Here is a 20,187-nt window from a genome sequence, read left to right as displayed (position 1 = left end):
ATTTGAAATACCGTGTTTGGGTATATCAGCTGTGTTTTGACTGCTGTGTTTGGGTATATCTTTCAACCTCTCAGCTGTGTATTGACTGCTGCCATGAACTATATACATAGGCAATGATCCACAATTCTTGCGTTCTGTTAAAAACTATTCATTATCGAGTCAAGTTCGAGCTATCGAATGTGTTGGATTTACCTGGCATATCTCACGCCTTTATAATATTTTTACACACATTTCTTTCTGCATAAATGTTCTTACCATTGACCTCATTATATGAATCTGCAATTGTAGTTCATCAGTCTCGTGCCTAAACCCTCTTTCTTTCAAATCAAAATTAGCTATGACAGACAAATGAAGAAAAAGGAGAAGCTAAGGGATTTTAAACTGTTCAGATCTCTATAATAAGACAGTTCAATCTAAAAGTTAGAATTGGACCTTGATCAGTAAGCAGCTGCACCATCAACCACCGATTCGGTTCAGAACAGTCCGTCATACGACAACGGAATTCCAGTTAACGTCAAATTTGAAATAAGAATAGAAGATTGAAACTCGGTATCAAAATAACATACATGGAAAGATACTTGAACCTTCTGAAAAGTAGGCATATGATACATCAGTCTTTCACAACTCTGTTTTCAATGGTTTTTTGGCACATTATGGTGCCCTGAAAATCTAGGAATGTATACTGCAGATATTTTGATCTTTCCTCACCAGTCATCCGAGAAAACCCAAAGTTTGTAATCCACATGTCCATCACACCAGCCACTGCAGGTAAAACTAGCCTCTGCACCCCCAATTTCTCTAGATTCTTTTCAAGTTCGTCGATCAAAACTCGACACATACTGCGGTGTCGGTGGCTGAACCTGGTGGCAACAAGGGGCATTTCGGCCACCGTTTCGCCATAGACCCTCACGGTAGCCACCGAAACCATTTCATCATTTTCCTCCATAATCACAATATAGAATCCATTGAAATTCAATCGTTTCAGCTTTGATCCTTTGCTGAAAATCACATCTTGAACTATCTCTCTCCCGGTGTAAACATCGCTACTAGGCTCGAAACACTCATGCATCACATCAAGTGCAACATTCAACTTACTGTGAATCTCTCCAGAAGAATCCAGGCCATAACCATGATCGGTATAGCGATTGGAGCAGGCATCGGTCTTCAATAATGTCCAATTCAGATTGTTCCCCAACAGAATTGGCTTTCCCATAAGTTTTGCAGGACAGAAAAGATAATTTCACAGCTATGGCTGCAGAACCAATTGTTCTTCTCAGTCTGATAACCACTTGATTTGTTTGATTCCTTCTGCCTCAAGCATCCAACATGAAATTGACGCTCACATTGTTGACAAGCATGAAAACTATCGTCATTGCTTAAAGATCCAATACAACAAATGCTACAACAGCAGGAAGGGTAAAACCAGTCGCCATCTGGAACTTCCTTGAGACCTAAGCAATTCGCATGGAAAGCAGAAGGGCAACGATCACAGCAAATCAACTTTCCCCAATCACAACAAACAGAGCAAACATCGTCCTGTTATGAGGATTTGAATCGTCCTTCATCTCGTTTGTAGGGCTCTCTACCTTGGAACTCTCCATTGAATCACGAACTTGCCTTTGACAATAGGAAAGGGACCTGCCGCTGCCATCGTCCAAGAAGATATTAGCTGCTGGCCCATGGTTGCTACTACCAGCATGAGCCTCAAAGGCAGTTAGAGAAAAAAGCTTTCAAGCAACAGTCACAATGAATACCAGAACGAGTTATCCTTCCTTTCTTCAATGGCATCCCTGCTTTATTGCGGTAATACACTTTTCCCAGATTTGAAACCACTTTGTTATCTATCAACCAAGAGAGAATGGTTTTAGGATTACCTTGAGAGGAATTATGTACCGGACCCTCTCGTACTCGATTGTTTGATCAACCGAGGCTTGATTTGATTTTCTTGTTTTTTCAACTTCTTTTCTCTTTTTGATGGTTGGGGAAGAAAAGATCCATCAAAAGCTTGATTTTCTAGAAATAAAGTTTTCTTTTCCAATTGTTGCTTGGTATCCAAGTTTCCAGGCGCAAAGCGTATATCTTCTCCTCCTGTCCCTGATATTTTTTCGATACAACGTTTATTCTCTTATTTTTTCAACTATGTTTCTCTTTGTTGTGGTTGGGGCCGAATAGATTCAGCAAAAGCTTGATTTTCCAGAAACAAACTTTCTTTTTAATGGTTGCTTGGGCTGCAAGTTCCCATCGGCCACCCCTTTTTTTTCTTTCCCGGCCACTGATATCGTGTCGATATAGCCCTTGCAAGCCGCTTTGAGTGTATAATAAACTTTTCCTTCCAGCGATTGATACCGGAGTTCATGTCTTCCGTTCTTCGGAGCATGCCAGAAATTCCATCCCATGGCAGAAAGATGTTTTTTGGCTTTTGATGAAAGTTCACTTCTCTTGCCAGGTTTTCCTGTACATGCGTCGTTGTACCACCTGAACACGGATTCTTCACATACTTCACCTTTTATCAAAAACTCCACTCGTTTATCAGCCATGGATGACTCACTTCAAAGTGAAAAGGATACACAGTGATTGTGGGTGGTGAGAGAGAAGATGAAGAGAACTTAGGTCATTTTAAATGTGTGATCAGTCTAGATTAATATTATTTTAAAAGATTCTTAGGGTTCATCTTATAACTATGCTTTTCAAAGTCCATTAAAATGTATATTTATTTGAAGATAACTACTATATGGAAAGAGTTTAATTTTAAATTGAATTATTTTACTTTTTAAATTTTATATATTTCATTAATCTTGAAACGAAAAAAATCTCCACCAAAAAATAAATAAATATTTATTGATAAAAAATCAAAATAGTTTATTATATTTCCGTTTTTTATTTATAATTTCTGTTCAATATTAGTTACTTTTTTATTAATCAACGACGTTATTTATAAAATTCATTGAAAAATAATCATTTTTTAATTGACCAATAAATCAGGATTAAGCGCTACAAAAAATTATTATGAAAGCGACCCTCCCAATTTAATTTATTTCATTCATAATATTAAATTTTAAAAATTTTAATCTTATTAAAAATCTAATATCTCGTTCAAATAGACCAAATTGTTCAATAAAATTAAACATTTCTTTTATTTTTTATATTTATAATATATAGGGTAAACTATACTATTGACCGCTTAAATACCTTTTCATTTTGACTACTATTTTTGAAATTTTGTCAATAAGGTATTCCAATTATTTAAATGCATTCAATCAAGTCACTTTTCGTTAACAGTTAACGGAAGTACTGACGTGACAGTTAATAAAATTAGTATAATTACACATTTGGTTATCAATGTTTATACATTATATCAGTTTAGCCCTAATTTAATTTAATACAATATATTTAATCCTCTAATCATATGATGACTAGGAATGGGCATGAGACTCAAATCCGACGAGTTTCAACCCGATCCGACCTAATCGAATTGAATTTTTTTTAAATTCAGGTTCGGATCGGGTTCTGGTTTAGAGTGAAAAATACCCGACCCGACCAAAGAAAAACATATAATTTTACCTTTATATTTAGGGATAATTGCAATAATGTCACTCCATATATTATTTCTCAATTAAATCCCTATTTTATTGAATAAAAATAATATTTTTTAATAAATATATTATTTCAGGTCGGATTCAGATTTTATTTCAAAAAGTCAGGTCAGGTTCGGGTCAGATGGAGTGTGTATATCTTTTGGGTCGAGTTGGGTTTAGGTAGAGGATGTATAATTTTTGGGTCGGGTCAGGTTGACTGAAAATTTAACCCAACCCATGCCTATCCCTAATAATGATACAAGTCATAATTTGATTCGAGAGTTTTTGTTATAATTTTAATTTTTAATATAATATTTTTTCTTCCAACCAGATGGTGACACATGTTGTCATATGATTAGAGGATTAAATTTTTTAAATTAAATTGGGACTAGATTGATAGAATGTATAAATATGATAACCAAATGTGTAATTATATCATTTTATTAACTGTCACGTCAGTACTTCCGTTAACTGTTAACGGGAAATGACTTGATTGAATGTGTTTAAATAATTGGATGGCTTGATTGATAAAATTTTAAAAATTGTGATCAAAATAAAAAAAAACAATAATTAAGTGATCAATGATATAATTTATCCTAATATATATATAACGGTGAAGTAGGCAATATAGAGAGGTGTTTAGGGGTTTAATCGGACTAGGTTCAACCACACCGTTTGGAAATTTCATTTTTTATACTTATTTTACTATTTATATTTATAGTTGTCATTTTAATAATATCATATATAATATTAAAGTATAAATTATTTCTTTGATATTATAATGTGTTTATCATTGTAGTTAATATAAATAAAATATTTAATATTAATATCAAAATAATAAATTAAAATACTACTAATATTAAATATATTAAATTAATATATTAAAATAATTTATTTTATGTCTCTTAATTTTTAAATTTATTTAATTTAATCCTTAAAAATTATTTAATCCATTAATTTAATATAATATTATTTCATAATATTAGAATAGTTTATATTTATTGATATTTAAGGTATTTAATAATATATTTACATAATATAATAAAATAATATTATTATTCATATAAAATATATTAAAATAATATTAATATTAAATCTCTTAAATTTTATTTTTGATCGATTTAATCCTTTTTCACAGTTGCATAAAATTATAGCTTAAATAAAAAATATCTAAATTTTATTATGCTAGGAATTTGTAAGCAGAAAATAAATAATGCAACATCAACGTATAATAAGACACAAAAAAAAATAGAATTTAATGTGGTTTGGATTTGCCTACCTCCAATGATGAGAGGAATACTAATCTACTATTAACTTAGAGATCACTAAGTGTACAAATACATGATATCACATGTATCTTAATGTTTGATAACTATATCAAAATTCAAAGTATCCCAAATTGTTCTCCCAATATTTCTACAAAATTCATCCGTGGAACATAAACTTCAAAAGTTACAGAGACTACAAAAGGAGTACATCTCTCCAAAATAATTATATCTCATAATTGTAAAGGCTAAAACATACTTTCTATTTTGGAGTAAAATATTTAATCACCAAGAATCTTTGTTTCATAAGAACTATTAAATAAAATACTTAATTATTGAGTTATCTTTAACTAGTAGAATTATAACAAATTCCAACTTATTTTCTAATTAGAATCCCTTGACACAAATTCTATTAAAAAATTTGTCTTTGAATCTTCAACAATTTCAATTTTTAAGTAAGTCAAATATTAGTTGAAGCTTCATATTCAAGTATTCAGCGACTTTAAATCTTACGTAATATCCATCGAAGTACCGTTGGATTGATCGAGAATTACTCTCATGTAACTAAAAACTCATTGCAACAAAATTTCTCTTGTGTGTCTATAATACCGCTACTAAATCTATAAGAACAAATTCCTCTAATATCGTTACTAAATCTGTAGGAACAAATTCCTCTTAAATATCATAATTCACCATGGCTTATGAGACCACTTGTTAGGAATTTGTGTGCGAAAAAATAACTAAAGATTTAATGTGATTCGACCTTGAGTGAGAAGAATAATAATCAATTATAAACGTAGAAATCACGAAGCGTACAAATATATGATATCTCATATATCATAAAATTTGGTATCTATACCTGTAACACCCCCAACCCGAACTCGACCCGGATACGAATCTGAGGTGTCACATTAACTAATCAAAACCTTTAAATCATATAAAATCATGAAAATTTCAAACTTTCATTAAAATAAGTTAATAATTTACATAAAACCTTCGACATATTACAAAAACTGATCAGAGCTCATATACTTAATAACTTTGTGTACATACCAACATTTCTAGTACACAAACACATACTTTATAAAGTATTAATGATCTGATCTTCGAGTGAAACTATGCTGCCCTGCAAATCATATTCTTGATCTTCTTGCTCCTCAGAACCTACGTGTAAAAACGCTTACACGCTAAGTCATAGACTTAGGAAGGCATAAAACTATCATAATACATTTCTTATAAATGTAAACATGCAATGCAACTATTCAACTCAGATCATCACTATCATGTCATGATTGCCTTACATTACATATGATTCATAATAATCAATATTACATGATATCATATAAAAGATATACATACTCTTTATATTGTTTATAGGCACATGCATATTCTGAGAACTTAAGGCATGCGAGTACATTGAGGTTGTGCACTCATGCTGTCACCACAGCTCGTATGGGGTCCCACTAGGGACATATGAATTTGTCCCGAAGGACCACTATGAAATGTCCCGAAGGACCTATGTAACCCTCGACTCTTGGCATGCCAACTATACCCGAGCTCTCATATCACAAAACATGGGCATTATTGTTATTCTTCACATATTCATATATTTGTATCATTTCTCCTGTATTCACATATGTCTTTCCTTTTATCACATATCTCATGTACATATAATTATCCATCTCATATCATATAACATGTATATTTGCATCTATTCATGTGAATCATATACCATTATCAAATACTATAAACATATATAACTTATGCATATATTTATAATAATCATAATGTATGCATGTTCATAATTACTATGCTATAAATACTAACATAGGAATAGACTTATCACAAGTCATAATTCCTTTGAACTACATCTATAGTATGCACTCTCCTTGGCCTCACTTGCTATCAATTACTCCAATGGCTTAATTTCTCTTCTTGATCAATTATAACCTTTCGATCGCTCCGGAACTTGTTCGTGCTCGATATCTACATATCATACATTCCAATAATCATAATTCAATCCTTAATTTCTTAATGAACATAATTTCCATTTTTCCCCAAGGTGGTATCAGTACCCCCATATATGGTATTAATATTTCCCTTTAGAAGGATATCGATACACCACTGGAGTATCAGTACACAATTTAAACTCGATGTTTACAGAGTATCGATACCTAACTGATGGTATCGGTACCTATGGTATCGATACTCCTCCTTTAGGTATCGATACCTCATGAAGATGTTCTTCAAAATTGATCTTAGGGTATCGGTACCCATTCATAGGGTATCGGTACCCCTTTGCCCAGAACAGGCTGTTTTACCAGAAAATCATCTACTCTTCACTAAATTTTCATATATAAAGCTTCTTTCATACCACCAAACTCAATTATCAACACTTTAACTAACTTCTATCATTCCTACTCCTTATTATCGTCCATATATCATCCAAATTCTTAAAACTAAGAATCTCACTAAATTTTTCATATAATCCAAACTTCGTTCTAACATTTATAATTTCTTATTTACACCTATGACAAGTCAAATTTAGCCTCCAATTTAACTTATCGACTTTTTTTTTTAAGATTTCATTCAAAAACTCTTTAACTTTAATCTCTTCTAACTCTTTCATTCTTTGTTTTAAAGCTAACTTAAGCTTTCCTTAGGCTTAATTAGTACTTAAGAATCATAAACCCAACTTAAATCAATGAATAAATAACTAACCAGAGAACTCACATTCTCAAGCTTGAGTTCACGACTGAAAGAAGATGAAGAAGAGAACTCTAGAAAGCTCCCTTTTACCCCTTCATCTCCCACGCGTAACATATATAACCCCACTCAATAATTATCTTACTGTCAAATTACCATTTTGCCCTTCCATTTTTCCTTCTTTGATATTTAATTCTATACCAAATTTACAATATAAGTCCTCGAACCTTTTAATTTATCTACTTTAACTAAAAAATTCTGAAATATTTTAATTTAGTCACTAACCTGATATTGAGGATGTTACAATACCAAAACCTATAGTATCTCAAATTACTCCCTCAATATCTATACAAAACTATCTCTATGTAAATCTCAAAACTTGCAGAGATTACAGAAATATTACATCTCTTTAAAATATTTTTCTCTTAATTCTAAAGGTTAAGACATACTCTTTATTTATAGAATCAAATACTTGGTCACTCAAAATCCTAATAGAATAAAATTTTTTAACTAAAAAGTTTAATTATCAAGTAATGTTTAACTAATAAATTTACAATAAAATCTAATTGAATTTCTAATTAGAATTTGAATCAATATCTATAACTAAGTACACAATTTAGCCAAAGCTATTATAAACTTGTGTCAAGACTCTTTCCTTCGACGACATATCATAAGGGTGACTTGTACTTCTAAATTCCTTCTATGATTGGTTGAACTCTTACAGCTCCAGCTTTAATCTTTTCAGCTTAGCATATGATTGGACCATTCCAAGAGTCCACACAATAAATTTTACTATTCTTACTGTATGGTGTATCTACTTAAACTTTTAGACAACTTTAATCGGGTTCGATCCAGTGGCGAATCTATTAAAATCTCAAGTCAAATTAAAATTTTCTTCAAATGTTTATTTATTTTATTAATTATTTCTATCCCATATAATAATTTTATGTTGTTAATATATATGTATTCACCCTCAAAATTATTCTTGAATCTGCTATAAGTCGAAACTCGGGTTTAAAAATTTCCTATCTTTCAACCTTAAGCTTCACTCTAACTGTATATTCACCTAAGCATCAACATCTTAAATACAAAGAGACGTCTACAACTGTATATTCACTTAACCAATCTATGTATTGTTCAGAGCTCTTTTGTATTAATATTATTAAATAATATTATTTAACAAAAAAATTAATTTGGCTAAATCACGTGTATGATCCTAATAGATAATACGAATAAATTTTAAAATTAAGGAATAAAATGTTTCAAAAAAATTAATAACTCAATAAAAGAGATATAGTTAAGAACAACTGGACTTTTAAGCGTTTAAAAATTGGCTAAATCACGTGTCTGATACTGATACCAATTGCTTTATTCCTACGCTCGCCTGGTGTCTCACTCGGCGCGTGCAACCGACAGCCCCAAGAAACGGCTACCAAGCTGCCACGTCATAGGCCGCGCGGTCACCAAATTCCCAAATCCACGTTTAAACCATTCTCAAATTCTTCTTATATAATTAGGGTTCCTTAATATTTTTAACGTCCGATTCGTTTCCTTGGTTTTATAATCCAGAAGGTTTTCATCTCCGTATATCAATTTAATGGCTGTATCGTCCTTCGATTCACTTTTGTTGTCGTCTTTTGTGTTCTGTTTGGATTCTTGTTCGGTTTTTCGTTTTGTTGATCTTTGTTTAATTTCAAAGGCATCTCATTCTCAGCTTTTTAGTCAAGATTGTAGTTTCTGACATATTAAAATCGGCGGCGGAGAAGTAATCACCAACATGGGTAAACGTAAGAAATTTTGTTCCAAATTTCTTTTTCTTTTGTTTCGGTAATTTATGCCAATTAATTTGATGAACTTTTTTTATTTTAGTTTTTCAACCGGGTATTATCTTTCTATATTGCTATGAATATTAAATTATTAATTGATTGGCCGAGTTACGTTTGAGCAATCTTCTATGGTTTGTTTTGGGGGTGTTTAGCGTCGATTTTTATTTTTATTTTATTTAGGGTTTTTTAACTGGATAAAAGGAATTATATGAATTTGGCAGGTAAAACTCAGCGTAAGAATATGGCGATGTTAGATAGTGACGATGATAGTTGTAATAGTATAAGTTCATCTTCGACCATGCGATCGGATCGAATGTCGGTTTCTGGTACTGAAGAAGTAGAACTTAATAAGGATAGTTTACTTGATGAAGCTGTGGATGCTTTATACGAAAAGAGGTCAGATACTGTTATTTGATATTTTTCTTTATTTATGTTTTGGATGAAATTTTGATGCATTCCTAAAATATCATTGTTAATGTGATTAGGGAAGAATTTTTTGGTTGGTTAGCTATGTTTTGTAGATTTCTCAAAATTTTGTGAATTATTATGCTTTTGAGTTGGATGTTGCTCAATTGGTGTTTTTCGCCTATTTTTTTGAAGGGGTTCTACCCGAGAGAAGGCATTGTCCTCAATTATTGAGGCTTTCAACAGTGACTTGCAGCGTCAGTTTGTGGAGAAGAAGTAAGTTGATCTTTTCTAAGTGTTTCTTAATCATGATTTTGATTTATTTTATTGCAAGAATTGCCCAATGTATTAGGATCATGGCTCCATGAGATTTCATGGAGTTGTGATTGGGTGGCTAAAATTCATTAATTGGATAAAACATTGGGGCGCTGAAAATTGGGAATATCACTCTTTTGGCAGGATTTATTTGTTAATCATACTTCAGATTGCATACATAGCATTAGATTGTTATTTTCTATTGCCAAGCACATTTGTGGCTGTGGGTGAAAATGATTCTTATGATTTAAAACATATGGTTTGAGTACTTGGATCTACGTGCTTCTGATGTTCGTATTATCTTTGGCTGTTCAGGTTTGCTACATTACTGCACCAGTGTCTGAATTCTATCAAAAAGGGGTCCAGCAAAGAGATATCTTTAGCTTCCCATGTCATTGGTTAGTTTTGAAAGCTTTTGCAAATTCTAGTGCACACATGCATGGAAGAGACCACAAGGCTTCAGTATTCAAGCTGATAAATTTCTTTTTGCAGGTTTGTTGGCTTTAACTGTTGGTCCTGGAGATAATGCACGGGAAATATTGGAGGAATCAATTACTCCTATTTCACAGGCCTCTAAATCTGGTTCTGAATCTTCTAAGATAGCTTCGGTATGCAAGAAGTTTAATTGAATTTGTTCTATCTCTAATATCTTTTGTACTATGATTCTCAATCAGTTGTTTCTCATTACCTGGTTACCTGTTATAGTTACTGGAGTGCTTGGCTATCATCACTTTTGTTGGGGGGGTCGATCCAGAGGAAACAGAAAAATCAATGCAAATTATGTGGCAAACAGTTCATCCTAAACTAGGCTCTAATGCAAGTATCCTGATTTTCATTAATTAAAAAAAACCATCCAATAGTGTATTGAGGTTCAGTGAATTGGTTATTGCGTCTATCTTGTCAATATCAAAGCATGATTATGTGTTTATGCTTCATTATTTGCTTTATTTGAGAATTGATTGTTTCTGCTCGACTTGTAGGTTGTTACTGTCAAACCTTCTTCTGCTGTAATAACAGCAGTTGTATCTGCCTGGTCGTTCCTTTTGACAACCATGGATGGCTGGAGACTCAGTCCCAAACTCTGGCAAGAGTGAGTGAACTCTATGGATCATATGTTGTTCCAGGGGCGGATGCACTTGGCCCCATAGGGGTCCCAGTGCATCCATTATTTTGGATAAGTTCTTAAATATAGTTCATATATCAAGGGGAGAAGAAAAATAAAAATTTTGCTTACCCATTTTATTAAAAAAAGAGTATTAAAATTCTTGGACCCCAAATTTCTGGATCCACTGCTTTGGTGTTCTTTTTTCTTTTTTGGTTGTAGTCTTAAATTCTCTTCATATATATTTTGGTTATTGAACGTACTGTTGGGTTTAAATCTCAGAAAAGGATGTTAAAAAACCTTGTGATACTTTGATGCTTCCACCATATAATGGGCTGAGACTGATCAATCGTGGTAAATTATGCAGATCCATAGCATATTTGTCCACTCTGCTAGATAAGGATGACCGATTGGTTCGCATTGCTGCTGGAGAAGCATTGGCAGTAATTTTTGAGATGGGAAGCTTGGAGAAGTTTGCTGCTGAAGCTAAAGGTTCCAATGATGGCTCAATATCCGAAGGAAATAAATCTAAAGAAGGATTCTCACATATACAAGGACTGAGGGGGAAAATTCTGAATCAAGTCAGAGGCCTCTCTGTGGAAGCTGGTGGGAAAGGTTCCGCCAAGAAAGATCTGAACAACCAGAGGAATTTGTTTAAGGATGTTTTGGAGTTCCTTGAGGTACTAATATTGTTGTCTTTCATTTTCATGACTTACAATTCTTGGACATCTCATGTTAATGTTTATTATCTCGGTAATGTTAGGATGGTTATTGTCCTGAGACATCATTGAAAATTGGTGGGGATTCACTGCAGACATCAACATGGTCTCAGTTGATTCAGGTTTCTTTTCCTCTTCTAATTCTCTAGTTTCCTGAGTTATGTGCCATGAATTTTCAAAGTAATTTATAAAATTTCAATGCGACAGCTGAACTTTTTGAAGCACTTTCTTGGTGGAGGTTTCACTAAACACATGCAGGTCGGCCTTGTTTTGTGAAGCTGACACTTGTTGATACAGTATGCTCGTGTTTTATTTTCTGGTTGATTAAGATTGGCATATCTTGTTTCACTTGTGCAGGAAAATGAATTTCTTCAAGATGTTTTTGGTTTTACACCAAAAAGAAGGAATCTTCTAGGCAGTGAGCATATATCCAACGGTCAAAAGGTTGGTTGTAACCATGTAGAGCGTTTTGTCTTTCAATTATTTCATAATATTTTGATTATTGTTGTAAGATTTAGGTCTATAATTTATTACGCCATCATACCTCTTAAAGCTTGTTATCCCGTCACTAGATTCTAGGTTGATATATGCATGTCTCGAATTACCCAAAGATATGAAATCAATATTGATTTATTCGGATTCTATGGTACAGAGAATGTACAAATCACCAAATTCAGTGATCAGCAAAGCAAGAACCCAGATGTTGAACAAGCAGCGGATGCAATCCAAGGTAAACATTTCAGGGGACAACCAAATGTAACCAGTAGTAAAATTGCCTGCCTGGTTAATGTTTGTTTTCTCTTTGTTGTATTCAGGATAGAAACTTTGGGCACTTTTCTGTCAATGCTGGTGATGAAGATTCATAAACCGATTGAAATTCTTAACTCCTGATCTGGAGGTACCATTTTGGTTTAAATTTTTGATGGCTCATAAATATACAATTGTGTAACGTTGATTATACTCATTCTGTGCTTTATACACAGATTATTTGAGTTGAAATTCATATGATGAATTGATCAGAGCCTTATTCATGGCCTGTAATGAACTAATGATGTTTCTCTGAAAGCTATAAACATGGCAAATAACAACACAATCTCTTTGCATTAACAAACCAATCAGCCTTCCAATGATAGCCATAGGAAAACTGGGATGAATATCATCAGATGCCCTACTTATCACAGCTTCAATAAAAGGAGACCTCAAATCACTGAATGTGGCTCTTTTATTGAACTTGCAATTTCTTTGTAGTCGGAATAATTTTGGTTGATCTAAAACAGGAATACCAATGATCTTGAATGTGAAATAAGAATAATTTTGGGATCAACTTGAGTTTGAATTATTTCAAATTAAAACTAATATGAATTTATGTTGATCTTTTAAGATCGGATCAGTTCAAATTTTCGCCGCTGAATTCTTTGAGCTTTCTGCTTAATAAGCAAGCCGATCAAGTGAATTTCACGGGTTCATGACAGATTGATACTATGTATCAAGTATAGAAATTCCCAGCAACCACAGAGATTATCTGTACCTCTCAACAAACAAGGCAACACTATAACGAAATAAGCCTCAAATCTTAGTTTGGTTACAATTAGGTCTTCTTTTTCTTTCTTAAAGTTATAATTTAGCTGTTTAATTAAGCTATTATTGCATAGATAGAATTTGTATGATAATAATTTTAATCCTCAAATTTTACACATTTTATCAATTTGTTCTTAAATCTAAAATGTTTAGTAAATCTAACCCTTTATATTTAAAAATATTATCAATTTAATATTTATTCTTCTCCTAGAAGTATTATTTTAATTTGTTCTTAGTTTTTAATATAAATAACAGTTTAATAATAATTTGTTGTTGCTTTATAGTAGAAGCTAATTATTTAATTATTACTTTGATTAGTTAGTCTTGTTTAGTTTGAAAATACCGTAAAAATGATTAAGTTGATGTAATTTTAAATATCTATGTTTAATTTATTGAATTGTTTTTAATTATGATTAAATTAATAGAATATATAAATTATGATTAAATTATTAAAAAGTCTAGTAGTGCACACGTTTTTTTATAATTGTTATCCATTTTATAATAATAAAATATTAATTTATTAAATATATAAAAATCATGGAATGACATGTGCCATGATTTATAAAATAATAATATAATTCATGGTTTTTAATTTTATAATTTGAGTGAAGGTCAAAGTAAGGTTTAAACCCAAATATGTGATAAAATGTAAAACAAATAATTGGATACATATACTTTTTAATATTCTTGGGTGAAGGTAATATTTTTTAATTATTAATAATATACAATTTTTATAAATATTAACCGATTTTGATGGAATTTGATGGAGAGCTTATTAACAGATTTTGATAAGTTGAAGCGAGTGAAGTGAGAGTTTCCTTTTTCTTAGTCGCGTATGTTTGTGGGGAGTGGTCAAACTCAATTTGCCACCGCGTTTGAATTTTGACGGCTTTTGTAGTTGACTTGGAAGCCACCGTAATCTTATGGCCGCCAACGATGACCGCTCAACGTCAACGACCACCTCTTCCACATCCAGCGGTAGATCCCACCGGTGTTCCATCTGCCACAGAAGCTTCCCTACGGGGCAGGCCTTGGGTGGCCATAAGCGACTCCACTATGAAGGTGGCAAAGCTAACAGCGGGACCACATCTAAGAAACTAGGCTCCAGCAGTAGTACCAGCCAGAGGGGCTTCGACCTGAACCTGCCGCCTCTGCCGGAATTCTCGAGGACCAACTTCTTTGCTTCCGACGGTGATGATGAAGTGGAAAGCCCACACCCTTTGAAGAAGCCACGTCTCGTGATACGGATTCCACACAAAATGGAAGTCAACTAAACAAATACTGGAAATTTTTTCGAGGAAATTACACTACTCATTCCCTCTTTTTGATTTGTTGAACCAATATTCTTTACCCTGTATATAGCATTTGAAGAATTCCCCAACTCTCTCAATTGCTATCGTTCAATTAATTTTGTTTTAGTTCAAATATTATTTCATGGTTTCCAGCTAATTGGGAATCTTCATTCAATCAAGTTTGTTACATCTGTTACCATTACTATATCCAAGGTTTAATTATGAGAGAAGATGTGCATCATTCATTTTATGAAAAATGAAAGCAACCAAATACAAAGGCTTATATATACCAAGAATCATTGTCCAACATCATTTATATATATATATATATATGTACACACTTTTCTTTGACTGGCCTATGCAAAATAAGAACCGAAGGTACCTAACCCAAGGATAGTTCCTTTCAAACTACATTTTAACGTTTCAATACAAAGTCCATAATATCATATCTTCATGCTTGTGAAATTCAATCAACTATGGAAACCTTTCTTCTTACCTTTGGAATCATAATTTGGGTTGGTATTGAATTTAAATCAGACAATTTTGTTGTCAAAGGTGGGAGATAACTGGTTTAGTTGTAAAATGAGCGTTCTAAGGCTACATTCCTTCACCTGGTAATTACATAACCCATAAGTTTTGAAACGAGTTTTATGTACCCCCAATAAAACACACCAGAATAGAAATTTACCCGCATGGCTGCAATTGTTGGCAATACTTGTTTGCATCGATAGAGTAAAGCAAGCTCGTTTGTGCTTAAATTTCTAACTTCTGACACCATGGTGTTAACTTCTGCAACCTAACCACAGAAGAAAAGACAGAAATTACATGCAAGCATAGAGAACCGATGAAAATCGATAAAAGCTGCTTTAAAGGGAAGATCTATTGTAATTAACTCATCTCAAATTCAAATGAACAAATCCAAGAAGTGCAATTTGATCAACCTATATCACGTTTACTACTGGTACAACTCTGTGCAAACAAGCCGTTAAAAGCTAACACCATATCAATTTCATCAGCTGCTGTAGTTAAATGATTTTACAAACATAAAATTTTATGTTACTAGGCGAACTTATAAAATTTTAGCGGCCGAAAACAGATTATCAATAAAAAATAAAACGAAAATATTTAAAATATATATGAATTTGAAATTTTCAACAGTACGACAGCCGCTCAGTCCATCACTGTGTCAGACAAGCTCTAAGGTTTATGTTCATACGATACTTGAAATTGTGGGTATGTACGGTGATGAAAAATATTCTATGCAGAGCACGAAAAGGGTAACAACCATAAGACAAATGTTGATCTATTTGTTGATAAAGGCTACAAAATTAAGAAAACATGGAAACAAACTATCCAAATAATAATCTGGTTCCTGTCGTATGGATGATTATTTTCATTCCACCTGGTTAACAAAGTCAACCAAATGCCCGCTTATCATTCAGAAAGATTAGGTGTCAAAGTAAGAACAAAAGAATTAAACCAAGGCCTTTTATACAAAGGATAAAAAAATAAGAACGCCCACCGTGGGGCTCGAACCCACGACCACAAGGTTAAGAGCCTTGCGCTCTACCGACTGAGCTAGACGGGCTTGGTTGTTGAACTTCTAGGCATAACTATTGTTTATCATTTTATAAATTAATCCGAGCCAAAGACCCTACCTACCCAATCCCCATTATTCATAAGTAGACGCAAAATCTAACATGTTTCAACACATATAAGAAACCTATCAAAGGTTTAATTATGAGAGAAGATGTGCATCAAAAGCTAAACCCATCATCATTCATTATATGAAAATGAAAGCAACCAAATACAAAGCTTATATACTAAGAATCCTTGACTAAATTCGAAACACCGTTTATACATATTTACACACTTTCCTTTGACTGGCCTATACAAAATAAAACTAGAAAGGAAAGGTACCTAACCTAATTTCACTTCCTTTCAAACTACACCTTCAGAAAGACATTTATCAGTAACGAAAGAAAATCTTATACATGGCCAAACCGTTTTAATTATAGAGAGCATGATACCCACAAGAATAAAAAGGATTAATCAACCTTTAGGTGTTGCCAAAGAATGTGTCTGCACTATCTTATTATTAAATTAACTTTTGTCTAAACTACTGCTTAGGAAAAAATGAGTCTGCAAATAAAAGGGGACCAAAGGAAACTCCGAAGTTTGGGCATTAAAGAATGAAGGGTAAGGGGAGGAAAAAGGGATGAGGTCAACAAAAGAAAGATTTACCTTTGATAATAATGACCATATGGAGGATGCTATTGCCTGCATTACATTAACTGCTGAAAATATTGCTTCCTTCAATTTTGGGATATCAGCCTGTACAAATAAGACGACAAGCAAGTTTTCTCCCCTTCTTTTTAAGACCCACATAAAGTAAAGCATTGACAGCGGAGATGCTAAAGCTTAAAGGAAATGATCAAATTTCAGAATAAGGAACTTACTCTTGCCCCACAAACTACTGGAAGGCGGAGTGTGCTTGCCGTCAGAGCTTCGATAGCCCCAGACAAATAACTGCAATAATCATGGTCCAGGACAGCCATTCATCCAAAAAGATCATCTGCACTTATCAATGAAATAATATGCTATAAATAAAAAAGCACACAATTTCTTGAACTGAAACATGCAATCCAAATAAGATATGGCAGACAATGAAAAACTAGTAACAATTGAGTTAAGATCAACAAAATAATCAGAAATCTTAAAACAAACAAAGAAAAAAATCAAGCCAACAGTAAACACATCTAGTAGGGAGCTATCGTTCTTACTTGCCCCTTGAGGATGGAAATCAGCTTCAAATTTTGCCTCAGCAATTGTAATTCATTTCTTTTGGCTCTAACAGATTCTAGCAGTTTTGAGGTAGTAGTCCAAGCATTATGGAGGCTTTTCTGTAATAGGAACATGTTTAAAGAATTCATCCTCATTTTTACTAATTTCAAGGAAGATAATCATTTTCAAAAAAAAAAATCAAGGAAGATAATCGAAAAACTTGAATTGTTAGTAAACCGAGAAACAAGAGATGGTTAAAAAGAGATAGATGTACATGTATTATTGATGACTTTTCTGTTATACGAACATGATGACAAAGGATTCTTCATCATATTTTAACACGATCAAACTCGTTTTAAGCCACAAAACAACCCTGCTGCTTGCACGCTACAGAATTTCTACACCACAAAAGTAATTATAACCAAAAAGCCAGAATGCCAAGCGCTCTAGCAGAAGTGGCCTGAATAGTTTCAGTTCTAACAAGAAAACACTTTTTTTCCCACAGCACATAATTCAACTCAGTTTTGTTGGCCAGGTTCTAGAGTTTTTTAATGAAAATTTTCAAATTCCAGGCAGTATGGGCAAGATAAATTGTGACAAGCCAGGCAACTTTCTCACAATTTAACATAACATGAAACCATGATACTATATAATAATAAAAGTAAATCTTAACCATAATCCTCAAAAGGTGATGGAATGCAACATTAACAGCTACGAGTTGTGCTGCCAAATTACACTAAGAGGGAATACCTATGAATGTTGAAACAGTACAGCATGCAAACTTGAAGCATACAAACAACAAGGTAGCAATAGGACAAAGCGAGCTACTTAGTTGAATACAACAAGAGAGAAATTCGAAGTCAATACCTCTGTGTTAGACCTTTTGGAAGACAGAGTCGCATCTGCTCTAGCATTAACAAAACGCCACTGCAACAAATGGTTATGGAGTAACCTCAATAAATGAGCATCCGAAACTTTGTTCTCTCCAATCTTAATAGCATCACCACTAAGCTCAAAATCGATGGCCTATTTACCAAATTATCACCCAACCCAAGCTTACTCGGTGATGCAGGCCGAACTGGCCAATGAATTGACCATAATTGGCCTCTGCTGTTCGATACACCTTTTGGAGACGACAAAGGACTGTCAGTTCCGTACTTGTCTCGTACAATTTGCTTAGAACGTGCTGTATTTTTCTTAGGAACCGGATAACCAGGATCGGACCGGCATAAACGATTAGCAGTATCTTGCCAGGACCGAGCCGAAACCATTATTCCCCGAGGCCCACGCTTAACATCACCGTCTACGGAAGAACTTTCTGGAGCTCCTGGAGTACTACCAGAAGAAACACTTCCGGTATCAGAAGCCGCGAGATCATATTGAGGCTTAGATTTAACGGGAGTAACGGCTGTTATTTCTCTATTATCAGTCATGGAGAGCTGCAGTGCCCTAACTACATTGCCGTTAACAGAACGGTTAAAACTCTTCCTCTCGTCGGTGCAATCAACGCTTCCACTAGTAACCGAATTTGATAGCCTTAACTTTGCCGGCCACCGCTCCGCTTGCTCTGTTCCTTTCCGTGGAGTCGTTGCTACCGTTGTCTTCCACTCTCCGGCGTCCCTTTCGTTGCCGCGCTTGGTGATGGAGCTGGTTTAGCTTTCCTACACTTATAGGAAAACGGCTCACCATGAGACGAAACGGATAAATCACATTTGTTACTGTTGTCACCGTTACTAGTTTTCAAATCCAAAGAATTACTAGGCAGCGGCGTCACCGCATGTCTCCTCTCCACTGCTTGCGACCGCTTGCTAGCCAATGGAGTCGTGCGTTTTGTCGTGGTCATGGCCTTCGAATGAGAAGTCCTCGTCGAAAATAACGTCAGAGGACAGATTTTGGTGGGAGGCGAGGAAGAATTTGATGAGGACGTTGACATATAACGAGAGGTGAACTTTCCGGATTTTTTACGACAAGGAGTGATGGCATTGTCGGGGTCGGAGGTCAACAGCGGAGGCCGCGGCGCGTTTTGGTTTAGCGGAAGCCCTCCTCCGAGCTGTTTGGGTTTTACCGCTGCGGAAACGGCAGCAGCAACCATTGCCGGCTTCTCAGAAAATTCAATTCCACAGTCTGATTCTTTAATCTCACTCTCCTCCCAATTCCTCCAAAAATTTACTTCCAATTATATATTTATTTTTTTTTTAAAATGAAAAATCAGAACTCAGACAGTTTAGGATTTATGTTTTAAAAACATTGGAATTGAAAATATTTTTTTCTTTATAAAGTTGGAATTTGCAGAGAGAAAAAGAAAAAGGAAGGGCGGGAAAAGTAGCGTTGGCGTCCAAAGAGGGAGCGGAAAAACGAGAAATGTTTGGCTTAGGATAGCATAAGGAGTATGGAGATTTTAATTAGTGATTTTAAAGTGTGAGGGGGGAGACGGGGTTTTATTCGCGTGGAGGAGGGACAAGGTGTGTTGTGCAAGTGAATTGGAGAACTCCTTACACGTGTAAGCTACTTTTGTTGTTTTTATTTTAATCGTGGAACTTGGTCATAAAATTTAGGGATTTAAACTTTCAAAAGATTTAAAGATTACATTAAAATTTTAAAAAAAATTAAAGAGTTAAGT

At 33.9% G+C, this 20,187-nt stretch overlaps 2 protein-coding genes, 1 non-coding gene and 1 pseudogene across 3 annotated transcripts; 2 read left to right on the top strand and 2 right to left on the bottom strand.

Moving 5' to 3' along the window:
• Positions 1-9,064: 9,064 nt before the first annotated feature.
• Positions 9,065-12,842, top strand: LOC120175297 (interferon-related developmental regulator 1-like). Its single transcript, XM_039181956.1, has 13 exons — positions 9,065-9,333; positions 9,594-9,768; positions 9,973-10,053; positions 10,408-10,490; positions 10,585-10,700; positions 10,798-10,908; positions 11,073-11,182; positions 11,562-11,874; positions 11,958-12,035; positions 12,121-12,171; positions 12,271-12,357; positions 12,566-12,643; positions 12,729-12,842. The coding sequence occupies exons 1-13, from the start codon at positions 9,324-9,326 to the stop codon at positions 12,777-12,779; spliced, it is 1,344 nt and encodes a 447-aa protein (XP_039037887.1). The 5' UTR covers positions 9,065-9,323; the 3' UTR covers positions 12,780-12,842.
• Positions 12,843-14,384: 1,542 nt separating this feature from the next.
• LOC120175299 (zinc finger protein ZAT10-like) lies at positions 14,385-14,851 on the top strand. Its single transcript, XM_039181957.1, has one exon. It carries the CDS (start codon positions 14,415-14,417, stop codon positions 14,763-14,765), a length of 351 nt encoding a protein of 116 aa, XP_039037888.1. The 5' UTR covers positions 14,385-14,414; the 3' UTR covers positions 14,766-14,851.
• A 274-nt stretch (positions 14,852-15,125) lies between these two features.
• On the bottom strand, positions 15,126-19,739 carry LOC120175300 (annotated as a pseudogene).
• TRNAK-CUU lies at positions 16,299-16,371 on the bottom strand. The gene has a single exon. It is a non-coding gene; the product is annotated as a tRNA-Lys (tRNA).
• Positions 19,740-20,187: the final 448 nt, after the last annotated feature.

This window comes from Hibiscus syriacus, unplaced genomic scaffold (genome assembly GCF_006381635.1).
Source record: "Hibiscus syriacus cultivar Baekdansim isolate YM2019G1 unplaced genomic scaffold, ASM638163v2 tig00112184_pilon, whole genome shotgun sequence".
Classification (NCBI taxonomy): Eukaryota; Viridiplantae; Streptophyta; class Magnoliopsida; order Malvales; family Malvaceae; genus Hibiscus; species Hibiscus syriacus.
Note: the sequence above shows the minus strand (reverse complement) of the source record. Positions and strands in the feature narration are given on the sequence as shown.